Genomic DNA, 23,521 nt, shown 5'->3' with positions numbered 1-23,521 from the left:
CCTCAAGGTCAGGCTGTCAAAGGTCAGGCTTTTTTTTGAAAATCTTGTAAATGTGATAACTTTAGAACGAAGTGAGAACGAACAGACAAATTGATACCATCGGCATATCTAGTAGATTGAGGGATACCACTGGCCCCTGACAGAATTTTTGTTTTATATTCTTTGTTTTTTTTCCAATGTTGTGTATACAAAATTCACAATATATGGCCTGCACTATGAGCACATGGCACTTTTACTTTAAGTATTTTGTTTGCTTATCATAGACTGTACGATTTTATATTTATTTGGGAATAACACAATACTATCTATCTATCTATCTATCTATCTATCTATCTATCTATCTATCTATCTATCTATCTATCTATCTATCTATCTATCTATCTATCTATCTATCTATCTATCTATCTTTTCATATGCACTTCATACGTTAAAGAAAATATTAATTTTGTAGTTATTGGTAAAAAGAGCTGAAAGAATTAGCACTAGAAACTTACATTTTTGATCTGAAATTCAACAAGAAAGTACGACAGTCATAACTCAACCTCCACCACAGCGTGCGTGCAGTCTCACCACGCGTCCTCCCTGCCTGTGATGCCCATCATTGGCTGCAAACAGGACCAACCTCCTTCATTAGCGCCACGCCTACTACTTATTGCGTCAGAAACAATTTGTATATGAACACTAAACCGGCTCATGTGCCTAAGAGCTGTTTTCATAATCGTGACAGCGGCACTACTCCAGCATCAAAAGACACTTAGGATTCATCCTGGAAAACTTTACCCAGCACAGAAGCTGTAAATTTTGTAAAAAAGCTGCTGAAGCTCGTAAGTTACAAAAGAAGCAGGAGGCAAATAACGGGAGCGGGTCTCCAGCCACAGCTTCCCCGGCTTTTTTCTTTTTATATCACAGAAAGACCTCTGAATAATTTCTTCATAGGAAAGAAAGCAAAAAGAACTGGACTGAAGTTTGAGGTCATTTCCGCGGAACAAAAACTTTTGGGGATGACTGATTTGTGAACGAAACCCACCGGGACACCCCCAGGAAGTTGTTCCATCGTATTCAGCTCCGACAAAAGAAAAGCCGAAACAAAGAAGAAGAAGAAATAGAGAAGGAAAAAGAAGAAATAACTCCCTGCACTGCCATGGATCAAGGAAAGGTAATTACACTTCACTGGTTCACTCCTTGTCAAACCTGTCCGGTCTGTGTTAGCTTCGTTCAGTCCGTGTACGAGAGCTTCATCGCTAACAGGGCGCCTCTCCTAAATGTGGCGTCCGCGAGAATGCAGCTAATATTTACATTCTGGGGTGAACCGGGTGACCTGCTATACTGCTACAAGTCACCGTTTTAAGTGCATTTTCATGTTTCTATTGGGTTATTTGCGCACAACCTTAGTTATGGTCTATTATGTTATTACTATGATATTAATTAGGGGCTTTTAAGGGTTATCGCGCTCTGTTGTGCGTCACGTTGCTCTTGTGGTAGTCATCGCCATGCGGTATTTTGGGGCATTCAGGGTTCAGCCCAGTTTCTGTGACACTTTTGAGCCAACATAAACAACCAAATAAATAATAATAATAATAATAATAATAATAATAATAATAATAATAATAATAATAATATAATACTACTTGTGTGTGTGTGTATATATATATGTATATTTGTGTGTGTGTGTGTGTGTGTGTGTGTGTGTGTGTGTGTGTGTGTGTGTGTGTGTGTGTGCGTGTGTGTGTTAGGGCCTAAAATATTTGTGCCAAGAGGTGTCATTTGAAATATGGTATTTTATCTGAATGAAGCTTTTTAACTTTTGCAACTCCCTCACTTTGTCACTTTGTAAATGCAAAAAAGCATAAATGGAAGATCATACTCTCCTTACACTCTTTTACTGTGTCTTTCTGTCCCAATAACTACAAGACAATTATACACTTGTAAAAGAGCTGATAAAAATAATCATGCTTCTGGTAATTTTCCTTTAGTGGAAGGTCAAAAGCTCCCCGGGTTGTGTCAGTTTTTGTATATGGAGGAAAAACCCCAATCCACGTAACACTATACTGCAAAATTTTCCAACGGGAACAAAGAAAAAAGCATTCCAAAGTAAAGGCTTGGCAGTGTCTTACACCCCAGGAAACAACTTTGTTTTACTACAAATATCAATATCATAATATTGTTCCTGAACTTAAAGTCAAAGTTGATTAATATTTAATATAAAGTATTTCTTTAGGTACCCGCACAAAATGTGGATTATGATTCAGTATTTGATGCCATAATTTTAATAGGGGATTTTTTATGATTGAATTCTTCCTTGAAACAAGATGAGAGGCACTGCCATGTGTCAGCCTTCCATACGTGTGTGTGCAGTTGTGATGCACTATTTGTCACTGCAGTCTGTAGCCCAACCCGTTCTCACTCCCAAAGCGTAACATTTTACGCTAGGTGACAAATCGTCACCATATTACGTTTTCGGCTACCCACCACGTTCCTAAATGACGACCTCGGAAAAAGAGGAAATATGAGAACCGTCTGGACTGAACCTACACATGTTCGCTCTTTTTCTTCAAATCGCTTAGAAACACGCTATTTAACATCATTAAAGTCCTGGTTAAGGTCAGGAATAAGGTTATGGTCAGGGCTAGGGATAAGGTTAGGTTTAGGGCTGGAATACAGGTCTGGAACGTCTACTACCGCGGGAGCGTCATTGCACTGGATTCCAGCCATAACCCGCCGCGTACCATAAGAACGCCGAAGGTCTCCTTTCGCGTTCCTCAGGAACGCCGCGGGACGTGACAAAACGTCCACATGTTACGCCTCGGGAGTGAGAACGCTCTGGCTGTAGCTTAGGGAGTCTATTCCTGTAAAAAGCCTACTTGAAATACATATATACACATACATGGACATTATACATTAAAACGTTTACAGCAGAAAAAGTGATAGCAAAATAATCTCAAAGCAAAAAATAATTCATGTCAACATGCCATGTGCTCTAGGTCTTGAATCAATTTAGCCGTTGCTACTTGAGGCTATCTCCAAAAAGTTGATTCTGTTCATCTGGACGTAGTGTTTTGTGGGAGAAACGTTTCGTCACTCATCCAAGTGACTTCTTCAGTCTCAGCTGAATGCAGGTTTCCCCAATCTTATAAACAGTACATTTGCATAATGACTGAAACCAGCCCACTGAAGGAACATTGGGCTGGGAGGTCACTTAAGTCACTTGGATGAGTGACGAAACGTTTCTCCCACAAAACGCTACGTCCAGATGAACAGCATCAACTTTTTGGAGATTTACTTTCCTGGATGATTGAGAATGCATCAAGATACTTGAGGCTATAATAATAATAATAACGATATTAATGTTATAAAAATAAAAATCTAACATGTAATATAAAGTCAAACAACAACTGTGTAATCAACAATCCTGTCAGCTGAATATTACATATAATTTACACATTATTATTCATGTATCCAGATGTGTGAATTATTTTCTCTCACTAATTATCATGCTGTCGTACAGTTTCATTTTTTACAACCTGTCAAATTTTAAAAAGTGTCTCAAATAAATGTTATTGTGTAGGTATCAAGTCATTGCTTTTTGGATAAAAAGGACCAAATATGCAAGATCCGTTCTCAGACAGTCATATGCTGATTTCAGACTTGCTCCATCTTCAGTTTACACTGATTAAAAGCAAAAAACTAACAAGCACATTTTGGGTACTCAACTTGTCCAGATTGGTGACATGAGTGATGAACTCTAACTATTGTCAGTATCTACTAATTGCCTAATCAATTATCAGCTCATGTTTTTGGATTTCAGACTGGTGATTAGACAGTCTAAAGGTATCACTCAGTTTTCGTTATAGACTGTGATGCTCATTGTTCAGGAAGTAAGCCGGACTTATCTGCCGCCTGATAACCTTGTCTCTGTCCTCGTGTGGCTTTTTGGTCACCATTTGCATGCAACACAGTGAGGCACGTAGGCAAAGGACTTCAATCTTCTTCCCCCTCCTACTTTCTCATTGATATAAGCCCATTTAAACCCAGTGGAGCTGCACCAGGGCAGCTCAGTCTGACATGGTGGTCAGAAAATGTTTCCTTAGCTGTTTGTTCATATCTTCATGCTTTTTTTCCACTGCTTGCTTCGTGCTATTGTGGCCTATCAGCTGGATGGGTTGCAGTTGACATGATGGGAAAAGTTCTCACTGTTCCCACTTTCCACTGTGACATGAACACATCAGATTTCCAGAGAGAGTGGGAGCTCACCAAGGGAATACACAGTTGCCAACTCCAGGGTTGTGAAGCTTGGAGCTTTCTCCTCACAGACGCTTTTCACGTCATCTTTGCGATTTGTTACTTCCAACACTGTAGTTGTGCACATGTGGGCTTATCGATAGCTCGTGCTCAGGATTTTCATGCCTGGCTTAGCATTGCGTTGGACTGTTTACAGAAATAACCAACTGTAGAAAGAGTTATAAGTACTCGGTGTGGTCCTGTTGATTTCGCACATTGGACTTTGTCATTGATTGTGAATTTGTGGTTTGTAGTTCCAACTTACACAACTTCATTTTATTTTATCTCCTTTTTTAAAATCTTGATTCAGTTTTACTCTTATCTTAAATCAAATTTTGGTTAAGCCGGCAACTAAAGCACATGAAATATGTTGGTTTTCCTGCCATCGTCGTCATCTAGAGAAAAAAATCCTGAATGACAGGTTTGTTTTGAACTGAAAAGTCTCCCCAGCCTTTTTATTTCTCTCTACAAAGAATGCAATGCTGTTTGGGAACAAGTATATGGCTGCTCTGGTTTAAATGAGAGGCCCTTTAAAATGTCAAATTCCTGACAGCCTTAACATAACAGCAGGTATTTTGATTGGGAATCCAGTGCCAAAAAACAGCCTCACATTGTACAGACTTAATTGCACTCGATTGATTCCTCTACGTCCTCAGCCTTTCAGGCAATACCCAGTTCCTGCTGTCTTTAAGACAGTCCAGTAGATTAACTTTCATCTGCGTGACTACTTCTCTTCAGTATGTCTTATAATGTAACTGTCAGCCATGTATTAATGGGGCATAATGAGGCTTTACTGTAAAACTAGGGATTAAGAGATCCAGGGGGGGTTTAATTGAGATGAACAGGGAAGCAGGAGTTCATGTTTAATTCACTTCATTAGTGCTCACTGTAGAGCAGGGCGATATGGCCAAAAATATTTATCACGATATATATTTGAAAATTTGCGATAACGATATAACCGACGATATAATTGATGCGAGACAAAATACAACTCCACAACATTACTAGCGCAAAAAGACAACCTTCCATTTATTTTCACTTAAACAAGAAGCTGGTTTTTATGTACATTAAAGCTTTATAAAAATGTAACAGTGCAAATGCAAATTCCTTGCTGAAAGTTTAACCAAAAGGCATTTCCAGTAGAAATGGGCTGACATATCCTGAGCATAACCATGTATAATATCCACTGAAGTTAAAAAGAGGTGCTTTGCAACATTAAACTGCAGTGTGCAGTACGTATTTTTCGGACCATAAGGTGCACGGGATTATAAGGCACATTAAGCGAAACAAAGCAGTCAGATAAATCAAACTTTATTAAACTCATTCTTCTTGCTTCCTCCACTTCTGTACCATTGATTCATTAATGTTGAATTCTCTGGCAGCTGCTCTATTCCCATGTTGTTGCAGTATATTAATGACTAACCTCGTATTGTGGATAGATTATCTCAGTTGTTCTCCTGACTGAAGTTTGGTCCGTTTACAGCATCCTGCCATGCGATTGCATTTGTCTCTAACCATGAAGAACCTTCACGTTAACTTTTATAAGTGGAAAAGTGTTAGTGTTCGTCCTCCAGCTTCACTGTTTATGTTATGCTAACATAGCTGTGTCGCTAGCGATCACGTAGCACATCATTATATACCAGCTAGCCCAACTTCAGTAACCCTACAAACGTCACTGCTGTTTAGTTTCCTGTCTTCATTTATGTTGGAAGTGATAGCAGAGCTGTACGTTTGATTTTTTTCAGAAATCTCTCCGTCAGAACATGCTATATCATGCTTAGGTAACTAGCGAAACTAGCGAGCTAACTTCCGCTAGCTTCCTGCTAACTTCTAACTCCGTTAAATGTAATAACTTTTGTTTTCATGGATGCCTGGAAGTTAAACTTTATAGTTACACCTGGTAAAGCAGCAATGCTGATCGTTTTATTAAAGATGAAAGAATTTAGACAGTTTTTAACTCTAAGTGATGCTGCAGTGTTGTTTGACCTGAAGCATACGGAGTTTAGGACCCAGATTACTCCCAGATTTAAGAGCATCTTAGTCCGACAAATATGACAATAACAACGGCCGCTTGCATGTTCTGCAAAAAAATGTGCTTTGTTGTGTATCTGACGGACAAACACCAAACCAGTTCCACATCACTGAAGTTGCACCATTTTTACAAACCAATTCTGGTTCATCTGTTTCACTCAACAATCGGCCATGTGCGTATGAAAACAAAGGCACTGCGCATGCGCGTTTTACTCCCATTCTATCGCGATATTTCATTTTCCTATCGTTGCCTAACATTATACCGGTATTACCGTGAACGGTATAATATGGCCCAGCCCTAGCTCACTGTACTGCATCACTCCCACCTCTGGTCACTCTGCAAATTACTGTTGAAATACAGTGTACCTTTGGGTTTCTTTTGACATCATTTTTCCACTGGGATTAGCTCTATTTAACAAATCAGATCTGACCAAGGGCATTACTTTTATGTCTGACCTTTAATTGTCTGGTGTCACCTCTGACTGTCCAGCAGAAACAGCACAAACTGTCTGTTGTATTCATTTATTTATGCAGGTTAAAAAGATATAGGACTAAATTATGCAGTATTTACTGCCCAGAAATACACTTTTATTTCTTTGTCTAAGAATTATATCATTAATACCCATCCAGCATCAATATTTGTGTATTTATTGTAATTACTATTCTACCTATTTGCTTATTCCTTCTTTTAAATATACTGATGCTGACAATGATGCTTAGTCTTTGGAACATGTGAACAGTTATTTAAACTTTGACTCGTGTCTCCTGGTGTTTATTTTGCATTTAACAGCTGACATCCAACTTAAGATGATATAGTAAATAAAGGACCACATACACATTATTAGTGTACAGCTTTCAGTGGTGAGACTAACATTCCCAAGCATAGAGCACAGCTATAAATACATTTTTATCTGATCTCACTTGAGCTTGGCAGAAATTTCATTGGTACTGGTAGATAAGGCATTAACGGGCACTCTTGAAATGTTGTTTACTTTAAGTGTATACAGCATTTAGAGGTAAACAATTTCTTTAAGGATGACAGTAAAGGGTCACAGGACAAACATGTAGGTGACTAATATCTCACATGACAACAACTGTAACAGAAACAACAACAGTAGAGTATACTCCATATTAGGATCTGCTAAGCTAAACTGTCATTATTGCAGTATTTATGTCATGTGTTATTAATTGCATAACATGCATAGAATGAAACTACTTTGGAGTTTACATACCATAATAAATACAGTGCAAGCATCTGTGTCTGCTATAGTGTCTGGGCTGTGAGGTCCAGATTATAATGTCAAGGGTGTATTTTTACTTTTTCTCCTTATAAGAAGCATGGAATTTATTTGGAAACAGTGCTCACAGAGCACGATGTGCTGTTTCAGTCAGGTGACTTTAGGAGGAGGGCACATATTGGGTTCCCTACAGCAGTGTAAGCTGAGACTGCCGCGGTGACCTGGAGTGGTGGAGGGACATGATGGTAGGTGTGTAAACCAAACCATGACTCTAGCACGTACTGACGAGAGAGAAACCTCTTGGAGTGCGCCTGTGATGAGTTACAGATTCAGCAGTGTACAAAACACCTTATTGAGTTTTGGCACGGAGTAAAATGTTACAACTGCCTAGATGGATTTTTTCAGATGGCCCCGTTTTTTAAAAAAAATGCTCAGGGCTTCAGACTTCTGTTGGGTTTTTTTTAAGTGAAATTATCTCCTCATATTCGGCACACACATACCTGCTTCTGAAGAAATTCCGTCTGATTTGAGTTTACACTTCTGCTCTGCTACATATAAAAGGGAAATGTACTTTTAGTTCAGTATCTTGTAACTAGGTCAATAAGAAACGATGCACTATTTAAAAAATAGTGTGATATGTTTATAAATTATAAATAATTGCTTCTGCAGAACGCATATTTTGATCGCTAACTTTCTTGTATCTGTAAAAGGTCTTCTTCTTTAGCACTATATAGAACTGGTTAGTATTATTTTTATAGTTGTTGCAGCTACAATAGCTGTAAACAGTTACCTCGTTGCTTCAGTGGTTTTTGCAGCACTGTTGGATTTCCTGTTGACACTATTTTGTGGCCAAACCCTAGATTTTCTTTAAATATTTATTTTATCACAACGCCCTGCGGTTTCAAAGTTTTACGTCACCCTCATGTCAGCTGGTTTTGTTTATCAGAGCTCAAGTTTCCTTTTCCTCCTTTGGCTTTTTGTGTTTAAGCAGATTAGATGCTTAACTGAACAAAGAGACACTATATTGTTTAAAAAATAGTTGTAGGAAGTGTAGATTCAATGTCATGATTCATGTCTGTTGAATTTCAACTTTTTAGAAGGTTCTGGATGTTGTTGTTGTTGTGTGGTTGCATAGATCCTAATTTGGGGAACAAATCATTATGTCTTTTAGACGTTTATACAGTGAAAGTGCCTAAAGGTTTTCTAGGGGCTAAGAAAAGGAGCAGCATGGTTGAATGGGAGCTGCTAATGTGCTAATATTTGCTCAAATCCACATTTTGTGCTTTTCCATTTCAGCAGTTTGTTTTAATAATTCTTTATGAGCTCTGATGTCTGTCTGTTTACACTCAGGAAGAGCAGCAAGCTAAGGGCTGCTAAGCAACCAGGGCTACCATAAACACAGCCATGACTCGGCAGGTTTTTCCTCACTGCACATGCATTTGGCTGCTTTACTTTGTCCATGCAAAGAGAGAACATTTGCATATATCTAGACCATATTTAAGGGTGTGGGAGGAGGAAAGTAATGTTACTTTGACCCCTGGATCCATGTTTTGTGTTTTCTTTGTAAGATTCCTTCTTTTTATACTTTCGAAAGTTAAAAAAAAAAGATTTATAAGCATTTAATGGCATACTTGTAAACTCAAAACTTTTTCATCTATATCTGAAAAGTGCATGTTAAGTTCTGTCTGTCTTCTGTTAATGTCACAGACACAGTATTATCTTTTCTACATTTTCTTTTACAGTTCTTTGGAATTGCTTTTGAATATTCGTGGTAGCACCGCCCCAGAGTGTGAATTCCTGTAATTAGAGCCGACTGTTAAACGCTGTGGTATGCAGTAGAGCAGGGCAATATGACCAAAAATATTTATCACGATATACATTTGAAAATTTGCAATAATGATATAACTGACGATATAATTGACACTAGACAAAATACTTTACAACTCCTCAACTTTATTAGTGCAAAAAAAACCCCATCAATGTATTTTCACTTAAAAACAAGCAGCTGTTTTTTTTTATGTGCATTAAAGTTATATATAAAAATTTAACAGTGCAAATGCAAATTGCTTGCTGACAGTTTAACCAAAAGGCATTTCCAGTGGAAATTGGCTGACATATCCTCAGCATAACCATGTAGAATATCCACAAAACTTAAAAAGAGGTTATACACACACAATACGGTAATATTATGTTGAAGTTGGAGAGCTGAAGCAAGAGCAGAGGAGCCATCACCACTGAGGTTCTAAACATAGAGTAGAGTTGTTTCGGATGTGACTTCATTGTTTCCTCTTTGAGAAAGTCATCCATTATACTGCTCTTCTCGTTCCTATGTGCAAGTGATCTCACCTATAAGAGATTTAACTGAAACTTGCATCAGTCATTTTGGGCTAAGCCAATTAATCAGTTTTATTGAACAAATACCTACTTTTTAATTTCCAGCATGATAAAATGATGTCAAGTATATGTTTGGATAAAAATGGCTGGCTTGCACAGAAACACCTATAAGCTGAAGGTAAAGATGTTACAGAGAAGTTTTCAATTTCACTTGGACACATGCTGCTCTCCGTACTTTTTTGTTGCAGCTCTACATTTTTTTGCAGATAATTGCAGCTGTTCCCAAAAGGGGACATAAACAAGCTCAAAGCATGACTTTCCCCAAAGGGGCCAGTCAAGATTTAGCTGTTTAGAGTAAAAAACAGCTGGTAGGTCACTGAATTGCCTCTTGTCTTTTTTGTAGCTGTAACTGAGAGACATCAGTCATGATTGTTCTGATCATTTGCCCACAGTGTTGAAAAGAGCGTGTATATCTATGTTTATACACACATATATGAACCTAGTGACCCTCTCTAGACATGCTCCCGAGAAGAGCTGCTATTGGCTCAGAGGCGTAGGCTGGTCTGTAAATGACTTCAGCCAAGCCCTCATTTTTTTCTTTTCTTCTTTGCTTTGAGCAGAGCTTAAGTTACCGCCTCTCAAAACACACACAGACTTTTTTCTTCTTCCTGCTCTGGAGGAGCATAAAAAACAGTTTTAGATGTAACCAAGCTGCCTACAACACAAAGAATACCTGTGTTTAAATACCTGCAGCATTACAGAGCTGATTACAGGCGCAGTCCTTTCAAATCCTTTATGAGGAATGTTTTGTTTTTTTAAAAAGAAACCTGTTGGGCTGTTTTCTTGTTTTGTTTTGTTTTTTGTTCCTTTAAAAATGTTCGTCATTGGAAAATATTGTGAAATTAGGCTGGAATAACTACTGAAAGCTTCTTTTACCAATCTGTTTTGATTTTATGACCCACAAAGATGCTAAGATGCAAAAAAGCCAAAAAAGAGCTCATTAAGTAATCACAAACTTCTGCAACTTCATTTATCAATTTGATATATATTTCTATATCAAAAAGATTTAATTCAGGAGAACTATTCTCTGCTTTTCAAGTCAAGTATCTTTGCATAAGTGACAGTTAAAGATTATCAATGTTATACTCAATCTTGGTGCCATCTTTCTCTTCATCCCCCTTTTAAACCAAATTTTCTCTGATCTTGATGCATGCTCAGTCATTCAAGCAAGGAAATTCCAGGAAGTCAATTCGGTTGATCTGGATGTTGCACTTTCTGAAGAAAAGACATTTCGTAACTCATCAGTCACTTGGATGAGTGAGTAAACATTCCTTCCTCTCACAACATCTAGATGAACAGAATCAACTTTCTAGGAAACAATATCTACTTGGTGGCAGGATATGATCACCTAAGTTGTAAGCAGATTATCTCTGGTCACCTGCTGTTTAAACCTAAGCTTTTGCAAGCGGAAAGAGAAGAACGACTTTAAGGAAGGGGATTATTAATCAGAGAGGATTATTTAAACAGTGAGTGTAAGAATAATGTATGAATGAGCAGACAGGCAGGCCATGTGAGGTTACACTTATACCAGCCAAGAGAAATACAAGGCTTCAGCAGGCTGAAGTTAAATGAAATTGGGCAGCTATGATATCAAACCAAAAACATAGGCTTATCAGAAGAATCTCAGTTCTGAGGCATTTCGCTCAACAACACAAATCAATGGAACCAATCAGCCTTGTGTTAGCAGTTCAGGTGACTGATGGCGCAATCATGAGGAAATCTTTTCTTGGCAACTCTTGGGCCCCTATTCATTCACCTTTAAATGCCACAGCTTATCTGAGTGTTGTTGGTTATGTGCTTTCCTTTTTGGCCATAATTGACAGTCTTCTGATGGCCACCACCAGAGTGATAAGAATAGAAGTAATCTGAAATGTTAGTCACGAAACCACGATTGATTTTCGGTCACCAGATCGGAATGTTGTAGAACATCACTGAGATGTGGACAATGGCACATTATTATGGTTTCCTCATAAAAGTTCTTGGTAAGAGCAATGTGAAATGTATTTCAAATTTTCTACCTGATTAGCTTTGAAAATTCGCTGGCTGTGAAATTAGGAACAAATGTCATTCTGCACTGCTCCATGTTAAAGACTTTAACAACCTTTAGACAAGGTGATTTTTCACCTCCTTTTTACCTCATGTTTGTTCATTTTACGAGCTTGACTTCTTAGACTTGAATGGCCATTGGAAACTTTTTCTGCTGGTGTTTCAAGGTGGAGTTGAGATTATTAAAAAATGTAATAGCTAAGCGAAGGGGAGATCCTTGATTTGTGTCATCTCTTAATCAGTTTAGTGGGTTTGAATATAAAAATACTTCAAACTAAAACTAGGTTTCTTCAGGATACTCAAGTTAAAACAATGACACTTTGAGGTGACATCTACTCTCATAAAGGTCAGATCCTTTGTTGCCAAAATACAAGGAAGGTATCAGTTGTGAATCACTGTACCAAAGGATTTGGCATGAATCACGCGGGGTAGGAAAAAAAAAACATTAATCATCAACAAGATGACTGCTTTTAAGGAAATGAAGGATTGGAATAGTAAGCAACACTGGATTTAATCGAAGTTTAATCTTGAGTATGTGAAGCCTTTTGAGATAAATAAGAAAATGCAATGTTAAGGTATACAGTTTAACCGATGTTTTCAGAAAACTAGCACTCAGAGGTGGTCATATGCACAGTTAGCTGACGCAGAAATGATAAAAGGGGTCAGTGTTGGTTAGGGCTGCCACAAACGATTATTTTGATAGTCGACTAGTCACCGATTATTTTTGCGATTAGTCGACTAATCAGATCATGCATCCATTGGACGTACAACGTACAGCTTATTGCACCAGCATGCATCTGCTCTTATATAACTATCATTAGCTTACAGCTTTAAGTGTTTACGGTATGTGCTAACTAAAAATAAAGACAAGATGATAGTTTATTAAATTTTAATGAAATTTGCAGATTGTTTCGGTAAAGTTTAATAAACTCCTTGCTATCTAAAATATAACAGGACACTGGAGTATATTCTCGAGCATCTCACACTTCTGATAATCAGTTGTCTGCTTGATGTTTATTCAGCTGTGTAAAAACTATAACTTTAATCTCAGCCAAACCGATTTACTCAGGAACAAATAAAATACAACAAAAAAAGCCAAACAATAACATTTTTAAGTTATCTAAGTGACTTATATATCATGTTTAACCTGAGTAGCGAAAGACGGCAGTGGGTTTGAAAACGATTTGCCGGGAGTCCGGTGTTCTCACGGGCTCTAGTGAGCCTTGCCCCCGGCTAGCTATCGAGCTAGTGGGTAACAGACGTCTCTGAAAACGTCAGAGCGCTTCCGAATATATGTGGTGTCTTGATAAACTGAACAGATATTTGAGGTTTACACAGCTACATTATCGCCTGAAAAAATGCTAAACGTTTATTTTGTGACCCAGAAAGAATAATAAGAGTAATATTAAAACTAACTAGCTGCCGCCATTGTTGGAAACTGAGCTGGGCTGCGCTATGAATTTTGGGACACAGCTTCTTCTTCTTTGGGGTTTAACTGCAGCTGGCATCCTTGTACATGCAGTGCTGCCATCTTCTGTTTCAGTCCGTTATTTCACTCTTAAATCCTACTACTTATTCCTGCGTCTTTTGGGATCTTACAAAGCTTCAAACGACGTGTCGACTATTAAATCAGTCGACGACGATTTTGATAGTCGACGTAATCGTGACTAGTCGACTAATCGTGGCAGCCCTAGTGTTGGTGGACAGTAGCTCGAGGCATTTGCTTCCCTGTCTGCGAACTGGAAACTGAGAGCGACATACCATGCACTGGTTTGTTAACTTCTTGGTATTCTTCTAATCTACTGGGCTCTGGTGAGATCAAGCTAAAAATGAACTCTGTAATAACAGGAATAAGAGCACAGACAATAAGATCAGTAGACCTGAGTCTGACCTGGACGTTTTTCACAAGGCAGCTTTACTCAGAAATCTGTAAAGCTTTTGAAAGGACAAACCTGTGACCCCCCTCAGACCTAAAAATATTTGTATGATCCATTATTCATCTCAGTCTGTTAATAATGTCTTCAACAGACATAGTTACAGCTCGACGGTGGATTTCTCTTTTTTCTCTGTTTGTCTGTTTGGAATGAACATCTTTTATGCTCCATATTCACAGTTTTATGTACTGTAGCAGTATATTAATTGTCTTTAAAATATTTCAGGAAATCTTAACAGTGTGTTCATTAAACATTATAATAACTACATCAGGGTGGAAAATGTACTTGTCATCAATTCCATTCTTGGTCAGTAAACTGAGATCTGTGGGATTTTCTGTGCCAGCTCATGGACACATGGCAAAATGTGATTAACTGGTCAGACTGGTATCTTTACTGACAATATTTTCCCTGTTCTCTTTCAGCAAATAACGCTTCCATTGTTGATGAGTGTTGGAACTGCGGTGATTGGCTCCCTGCAGTTTGGCTACAACACAGGTGTTATCAACGCCCCCCAGGAGGTGAGCTGTAAACTGTCTTATTACAAAAAGCTAAAGGAGAGTGAGGCATGAACAAGAGGCTGTTGTCATAAAGGTTCAAATTGAAAGTTTTTGGTTTCAACAGGTGTTCGTTCAGTGTTTATTGTCATATCAGACGAAGGAACACAAAGTACAGCCTTCAGAATAACCATAAAATAACCAGGGTTTCCAAAAAACTTCCAGAATCTCTGGGTCTGCAGAAATCAATCAAGCCAATCAAGTGCTTTCCAGCTATCCAACTTTGTTCCACAGTTGGCTGTTAATTCACTCGCTGCCTTGAAGAACATCGCAGAAAAGGGAGGGTGTAGGTTAAGAGGTGAGGTAATAATAGCTGAATTTAGGCCTAATGGGTCCAAGGACATCTGGATCAACAGAGAGTGTCTATGCCCAAACATGGACCTCTTTTGACCTGAAGCCAGCTGGCAAATGCTTGAGAATGAAATTTAGAAATTAAATTTAGGAGGCAGACAGTGACTTATCCCCGTAACAAAAAAGATCACAAAAACAATGTTCCAAAGCCCCCCAGAAGACTAAGTCAGACAGTCGATTTATTAACAGGAAGGTACAGCAAAGACATTCATTTCCTAAGGAATGCCTGTGTCGCATTGCGTGTGAGAACTACTGTCAGCTCAGTTTGCGTTGGTCTGAACACACCCTATAGCTACTCAGACTACTCTCTGCAGGTAATAGGTGTGTCTCCAGACAGGCTAGAGCTCCACTCCTTTTATGTTATCTTTGACCCACACAGAGGTACTAGGAAGGAGGCCCAGACAGACCCTCCTAAACTGAGCTGTTCTCTGTTATGCTCAACCTTGATATGAAGGACCCTTTTCAATTAGAGAAGCTTTCAGTCCACTAAATTCCTTTAATATTAATAAAAGTGTGACGTGAAATAAAACTAAGAGTCTGATTATCATATTAGGTTATCATGATAGTAATGTGGTCTAAAATATGTAAAAGAAAAATAATTAAAGCGCATAAACTATAAAATGTGTTAAATCGTCACAACTAAGAAGCTGGGTGAAGGATTTTAGCTGAAAATTTGCCTGAGTTCATCTTCTGTTGATTGACTCTGACAGACGCAAGCTTGTCCTTATTTGCTAAAAAGTGATCTAGACCTGCACACAGTCTTATGTTATTTTCAAGAATAAAACGTCACAAATTGTTGCTAATAGTATTCAAATCTTTCTATACACTATTAGCAACACGTGTTCATCATCATATAATCACCTACAGCGTGTCACCTAAAGCCTTGTACTGTGTTGGAGTGTCTCTGATTAGATACGCCTTTTCAAGGGCCTTGTTCAGGCTGTCCTGTGCTCCAGCCATTGAATGTTTGCCTGATCAACACTTGAATGTAGGCTCATTGGATGTATTGCAGGAGGGAGGGTGCTTCACTTTTCTTTAAAGATTTCTCCTTTTGAAACAATATAACTATGTAGTTCACATCTATTTTAGTGCTTTTTAATTAGAAAGGTCTTAAAACAAGAGAAACTATATTATTGTTGCCTTTTTCAGTATTTTTGTGTGTGCTGAATACATTGCTTACCTTGACAGCCTGGTCCCCAACCAGTTTCATCACCAAGGCTGAAGGCCAGTCAGTATGAATAGACAGTTTTCACAATGTGTACTTTAGGCCAGCTGGTGGTTTGGATTGTGTAGCCTATTGAGATTAGAGAACAAGAACCAATTATGTAACTTTTCAAGGGCCACCTTGTAATTTGTCGCTAACAAGTTAAAGTTAGTGAGAGTTTTAAAGTAACCATTAAAAGATGGCAGTGGAAAAACATGTATAAGATGTTGTTTGTAGAGTTGAAAACACTGTTTCATTACTTAAACCTGGAGTTTGCTTTTAGTTTTGCAGAGCTCTTTCTTTGGTTTTTCAGATCAAACTGTTAATGCAGGCAGTGATGAAGCTTCAAAAACCCACAGAAAAACTACACGGTCCAGCACAAATTTCAAAACAAAGTTAGTTGACAGTTGTTTGAGCATTTAGGAGCCTAATGAGCCAGATGCTTTCCTTTAGGAGTTGGTAGAGATCAAATCGGGAGCCTTGCAACTTAATGTAAGATTCACCTGTGCCCAGGATGTGCCTTTCACTCTTCAGCTCATACCTAGTTCATACCAGTTTACCTCTGGTTTTTATTTCTGTTCCACAGGTTTTGCGTTTTAGTGTCTGTAGCTTTAAAAGCAGATAGGCTGGCCACACCCCCTTTTAGGGAACAGTACCTTCCCTGATGGTGTCATGGTGTCTTATTTCATGGACCAGTGAAATAGGAGAGCTAATAAAGCTGGTAATACAAACACAACCGTGCTTGAAACAAAACTGGAATACAACGTTTCAGAGGAATTTTACAAAAGCAGCAGTTTATTAAGATATTCGTTTATTAATCCAAGGATAAAGGAAAAAAAGTTATACTGTGTTGGTCTTTGACTTGCGAATGTAATGAAAAAACCAAAAAGAGATGACTTTGCATAGTACATCTCCTTTTAAGACAGTGAATAAAGTCTTACCTTAAAATGTCTTACTACCAAATGAGAGATTGTGTTGCTCTGTAATTCTGAATGCATAAGTAAACAACTGTGTGCAACCAGCTTCATATGAACGTAAAAGCTGATGGAGATCATGTGTAAATACATACTTTTCTCCTCACACTTTTGCTCTTTTCCATCAGCTTTGCTAAACTACAGCACTTAAGTAAAGTACTTATTTATGTTCGATCTCTGCTTGCATAAACTCTGTGAACGTGTTCTTTTTAAAGGGCAGACGTGATGGGATGAAGGCCAGGGGGACAGTACAGTATATGATACCATACATACTTATCACCAACAAGGTCTTGTGAGTGTAAGTTGATAGTGGATGTGACCCAGGCTCTGTGTTAACAGTGTCAGAGTGTCATTTAATATGTATCCCTCCACTACAGAAAAGCCCTTGACAAGCCAAAGCCTCCTATTCATAACTGCTAATAAGGACATCTCAGAGTTTGTTTGTTTTTTCCACATGCCGTCACTGATCTCTAGTACATCACGATCTCCGGGACTAGATTAACTGCAGAGTGCCTCAAAAAATGTGCTGCACGAGCTCGAAGGCACATGATCCAGATGATCCAGACTTAGATTTTGGTTGCAGTAGAACTATACTGGTGAAGTCATTTACGGGGCGTTGTGGACTGGGTAGTGACCTTCTTGAATCATGCCAGAGGTGTCAGCGTGACACACAGAAACAGAAGCAGGCATTGCTTTTTAAGCACCGTCACCCGCACTCCTGGGTGTGTTTGTCAACAAAGTTGTCTGGGATGTGGTGACACAGTGAAGGGAGGGGATGTGAAACCTGACACCCGAGTCTAATAAACTTCCTGGTGGCCAGGAAATGCTGGTGATTATACAGTGCTGCCATCAGCTGGCTGTAAAGTGGCATTTCAGCTATGTGGCAGGGTTCAGAAGAGGAAAATCTCAAGCGTGTGATCTGATGCAGACATGGAATGATCACATTACAACTATGACAACAGTGGGACTTGTGGATGTGTTAAATGATTAGATTAGATTAGATAGAACTTTATTAATCCCTCGGGTGGGTTCCTCTGGGAAATTCGATTTCCAAAAAAGCACAGCACCGACAGAAGTTACAGAGTTATGATTCTGTATGATAGATTTTATCCTGTTTATAATCCTTGGAAACAAAAGTAACAATGAAATGTGTCTTTCTTAGGTTATTGAGAACTTCATCAATCAAACGTGGTATCACCGTTACAATGAGCCCATTCCCAAAAGCTCCCTGACAGCTGTGTGGTCCATCGCTGTTTCTGTCTTCTCTGTCGGTGGCATCTTTGGTTCATTCTCAGTAGGACTCTTTGTTAACCGCTTGGGAAGGTAAACAACATACTGAGTCACTGCTAGTATTAAACAGCATGTTAGTCCTTTGCTGAGAGCCTGCCTGCATTTAATTTTTCTAAATTGTATCTTGTTCTTTGATGTCTACAGGAGGAACTCTATGCTCATGGCCAATATTCTGGCTTTTATCTCGGCCGTTCTGATGGGTTTTTCAAAGATGGCAAAGTCGTGGGAAATGCTCATCGTTGGCCGTTTTGTGGTTGGGCTGTACTGTGGCCTCTCCACAGGTTTTGTGCCCATGTATGTGGGTGAAATTTCCCCAACAGCCCTACGAGGAGCCCTGGGCACGCTACACCAGCTGGGCATTGTCATTGGAATCCTCATTGCACAGGTTGGTGAATATGTATTTGTGGCATTCGTTGTCTTGTGATATGTCTTATCCTGTGATAAATTGTTTCTACTGGTGGTTGCTAGGAGCTATGCAGGTGGTTCATTAGTGTCTGTGTGGGTTTTAGATATTTGGATTGGAAGTGATCATGGGAAACGAGAACTTGTGGCCTCTCCTCCTGGCTTTCCTCTTCATCCCTGCTGTGATACAGTGCGTCCTGCTGCCTCTCTGCCCAGAGAGCCCCCGATTCCTGCTCATCAACAAGAACGAAGAGAACAAGGCCAAATGCGGTGAGCACATACATACAAGTCATACAAGCTGGCATATGTGTAAACATAAGTTCATTTTAAATCATCTGTTGTTTTTTTTCTTACATGTTTCAGTGCTGAAGAAGCTCCGGGGCACCACTGATGTGAGTGCTGACATGCAGGAAATGAAGGAGGAGAGCCGGCAGATGATGAGGGAGAAGAAGGTGACCATCCTGGAGCTTTTCCGCTCACCCCTCTACCGTCAGCCCCTGCTCATTGCTGTCATGCTGCAGCTCTCCCAGCAGCTGTCTGGTATTAACGCTGTAAGTTTCAAGACCTACATGTTTTTCAGATTATTCCCTCTAAAGACTGCCACTGAAATTGTGAAGTTGATATCAGGAGGTGATATCCTGAACCAACCTACATGTCAACTTGTTTGTTTTTAGATTTTCTACTACTCCACTAGTATCTTTGCGAAAGCTGGAGTTGAGCAGCCCGTTTATGCGACCATTGGAGCCGGTGTGGTTAATACAGCTTTCACTGTGGTGTCGGTGAGTACAGCAGTACACAAAATAGCATTATAGGTGTCAAAAACATCAGATTGTGTTCTACCAAAGCACAATTCAAAAATTATTCTGGTCCCTTGTAATCAGATTTGTGATACAAAGCATGTATATGGTACACTGACCTTTCTCCTCATTTCTTTGTGTTTGTAGCTGTTTGTCGTAGAACGAGCAGGACGCAGGTCTTTGCACCTACTGGGGCTGCTGGGAATGGCTGGATCAGCCATCCTCATGACTATTGCTATGGCTCTGCTGGTAGGTGTATTCCTGACAAAGGCACACTTCAGTGTCACCTGATTTATGACTTTGACGTGCAACTTTCAAAAACTTTCCTCTTTTATTTTTGCAGGAGCAACTCAAATGGATGTCTTATGTAAGCATTGTAGCCATTTTTGCCTTCGTGGCATTCTTTGAGATCGGGCCGGGTCCCATCCCTTGGTTCATCGTGGCAGAGTTGTTCTCACAGGGACCCAGGCCTTCAGCCATTGCTGTCGCTGGTTTTTCCAACTGGACTGCAAACTTTATAGTGGGAATGGGCTTCCAGTATGGTGCGGTGAGTAAAAGCACATAACTATCACAAAAACATAGGCTCTTGCATTTGTTACTGACTTAATTTATTGGACCGGTTGTGTCAAATAGTAAAGCTGAACTAGGTTCTTCTTTATGATGACTTCCTTATTTTATACCAAGAGTCTGTCACTGTAAATGAAACACATACTTTGTAGCCAGATTTGAGATATGAGTTGAGCCCTTTTTAAGCAAAACATTTCATTCGTTCTACAGACAGGCACAGTTAAGTTAGCTTTATGGTTATTAGGATTTTTATGCTTGAAATTTGTGTGTAGACTTATATAACTGTATGTAATTATACATGTATATTGTATATTGAGGTAGGATCAAATGAGTTTACCTTTAAGTCTATGTTTGTAGCAACTCCTCCTTTGTTTCGTTATTGTTAAAGTGTATTTTGTTGATATTTTAGTCACGTTCAAATTCAATCAATCAGTGCTTATGTATGATACTGAGTTCAAGATACAAAACAGAATTGTGAAAGATGAATTGCTTCCAAGTACTAAGAAATAAGTTGATCAATCTAATATCTTTTGTTTTGCTTCTTGTGTCTCTTCGCAGAGCGCGTGCGGTCCCTACGTCTTTGTCATTTTCACTGTGCTACTGGTCATATTCTTCATCTTCACTTACTTCAAAGTGCCAGAGACCAAGGGCCGGACATTTGATGATATCGCGGCCGGCTTCCGTCAGACTGCTGCCATGGCAGAGAAGCACACACCGGAGGAGCTCAACAGCCTGGGAGCCGATTCGCAGCTCTGAGCGTCTGGGACTGAACTTTCCAACAAACTCTTTCTCAGATCAACAGCAAAGGAGAAGAGTCTGCTGACTAGAAGTAGACGGATACACTAATAGTATATTCTTCACACTGTCACCACATTTCAGGTGTCCTCACCACCAAACAGAACAGACCTGTGTGATTCGCTCTGCCACGACGTCTTCTGCTGCTGCTTTCATGTCACACATAGAAACGAGAACTCGATGGGCACCGCGTCGCCTGGCAGAAAATATACAGATGAGAGATTAGATGGTGGGGAAGGTTTTAATATTTTTAAAGATATTTTTACAGAAGGAAAAGCCGAATCTGCAATCAACTGGCCTCTTTTAACATCTTTTTTCCCCCTCACTAAATATTATACTGATATGTGCTGTTCTGTCACCTGTTACAGTGATTTTTTTGCGACTATCTGGTTAAAGAGCGCTGTAGCTTAAGTTCACTGTGCAAAAAATGTCTTTTTTAAATGATCATACTGTATTGCTGTGTTACTGTACACTCTGGCACTGTTGATGCTGTACAACTTGACTATGTCACTCCACCAGATGGGGCACTGCCCTTAGAAAAAAGTCCCAATACTCTGCTGAAAAGTAATAAGTTATTTATGTATCTTTTACCGAGAACGTTACTGCATACAAAAACTGTGATATTTGGGTGTGAGATGATGAGAATGTTAATTTTTGCATGATGAAATTTAAATTAGCAACAACTCTTCACAAATTATACATATATGTAACTACTACTCTTTTTACTCTTTGTTGGTAGAAAACTATAGAACAATGTATTTTTTTGTACAATATTTTTGCTCATGAGGAAATGATATCTAGATAAATATGCAAAAAGAACCAAAATTTATTCTCCATTCCTGTATTTATTTATCTTTTTACACCATTCCTTTTTCACAGTTCAAATGAAGAAATTGGAAATAGGGAACAGTATCTACACAGATCACTACCAGAGAGCTAAACTTGGCAGTAATGTTGAATACATAAATCATCCATCCATGACACAAGTGCCCACTCGCAATCAGCAGCCACAAAACCAAAAGTCTGCCCCACAAAACCCAGAAAATGTGTCCGTTTAAGTGCCTGTCTAATACAACCATCAGTCTTTCAGCCTTATCACTTTGGTACAGCTTCAGGTTAGACTAACCTGATCCAGACAGAGAGCTTCTTCTCTCTCGGTGTAGGATCTTCTCTCTCTGTATCTTTGTGGTGAGATTACCTCCTGAGCTAACATAGTCTGGTGAATTGGCTTCAGAGCTGTCATGCATTCGAGTGTTACATGCTGTTATTCAGTGACAAACAAACGTTTTTTCATAAAAACAAAAAGAAAGAAAAAGAAAAAATGTGGCCTAAAATGAATGTCTGTCTTTCGTTGTTCAAAAACCGCTTTCATCTTTCTTGGGTCAAACATTCAGAACAACTTCATTATGGTCTGTGTTTCTGCAAGGTCTGTGTTTTTGCTTTTATTTCTGAATTCTGCAGTATTGAGTAGCTCAAACTCTCTTTTGGTCATCTATTTTACTTAACTTACCTGTGCAGCTTAGGTAAATTCCCAAGTTGCTGTCAATTACTGCTGAATCATATGTTTAAATGCATAATTAGAGGAGAATTACCCGTTAGCAGCACTTTATTATTCACATTTATATTATACCTGATTTTACATCATATATATCAGGCATAATGAGATTCTTTCAACATATTTCTGACAGGGTGGAGTCTTTGTTACTAAAAACAGACTGAAGTACTGCTGATGGACTGCTCAATGTTATGTGAATGGAAAGAATTGCTGTTGTACTATTTGTTTATATTCATTACAGTTTTTGTGTACTCACCTAGAAAACCTGTGTGTAAATATGATAATATTCATTGGTAGATGAGAACACTGATCCAACTCAAACACAGTAGTCAAAATCCTGAAAATCATTCCATAAATCGTTGTCAGTTGTTGTATATAGTAGCTCTTTAAAGCACACATTTGCCTTTTCATTCACATAGAAAGCATTCACTTTATTCACTGTGTGCCTTTGTGTTGCTTTCACACATCTTCAGCAATAAAATCATGTAAAGGCACCAGCAGATGCACTTCCCCACGCAAACAGATGCCTATTGCAAGTATAAAAACTGTATTTTATGTACATAGTCACATATCTACTTGGGCATTGAATTTTTTTATGTGGCCTTTCAAAAATCTTGTGGCTCAGGTTGGTGGACTGAAAACATGGGATGTTGTAAATATCACTCAGTTAACCTTCACCCACTCCTACTGTCTGAAATCTTTACCTTTTAGAAGACCTTTTGATAGTTAAATTATTAGTACTATAGTGATGAACATTGTTTTGCACCTAGATATCTTTTACTGTATCTGTATTATTTTGATTTGATGGCTGAATATACCGTTGTGGCCTCATGAAACTATCATACTTTTCCAGAATTTACATGTTAGGATTATTTTCATTAGTGGTTGCATTTTAGAGCACAGAGCATAATGTAATTTTTGTAATAGTGATGGTGTTGGAATGCTACTTTTGTTGGAGAAATATAAATTGTGGTGGTTGGTGCAGTGAGTAGTTTAATGGATGAAATAGTGTTGGCTTAATAAAAGAAATCACAAGTATTAAACTGAAGTTTTTTGGCTCAATTTTTAGCTCTTTTTTGACTTAACCAGGCAGCAACCTCAGTGGCTGAAA

At 38.8% G+C, this 23,521-nt stretch overlaps 1 protein-coding gene across 1 annotated transcript; it reads left to right on the top strand.

Annotated features, from left to right (window-relative positions):
- The first annotated feature begins 656 nt into the window (after positions 1-656).
- On the top strand, positions 657-23,453 carry slc2a1b (solute carrier family 2 member 1b). The gene is made up of 10 exons (XM_080891517.1): positions 657-1,156; positions 14,344-14,439; positions 18,167-18,327; positions 18,439-18,679; positions 18,804-18,966; positions 19,060-19,247; positions 19,371-19,475; positions 19,641-19,742; positions 19,837-20,040; positions 20,619-23,453. Exons 1-10 carry the CDS (start codon positions 1,142-1,144, stop codon positions 20,814-20,816), a joined length of 1,473 nt encoding a protein of 490 aa, XP_080747643.1. The 5' UTR covers positions 657-1,141; the 3' UTR covers positions 20,817-23,453.
- The last annotated feature ends 68 nt before the right edge of the window (positions 23,454-23,521 follow it).

This window comes from Rhamphochromis sp. 'chilingali' (assembly GCF_963969265.1).
Source record: "Rhamphochromis sp. 'chilingali' genome assembly, chromosome: 9".
Taxonomy (NCBI): Eukaryota; Metazoa; Chordata; class Actinopteri; order Cichliformes; family Cichlidae; genus Rhamphochromis; species Rhamphochromis sp. 'chilingali'.
Note: the sequence above shows the minus strand (reverse complement) of the source record. Positions and strands in the feature narration are given on the sequence as shown.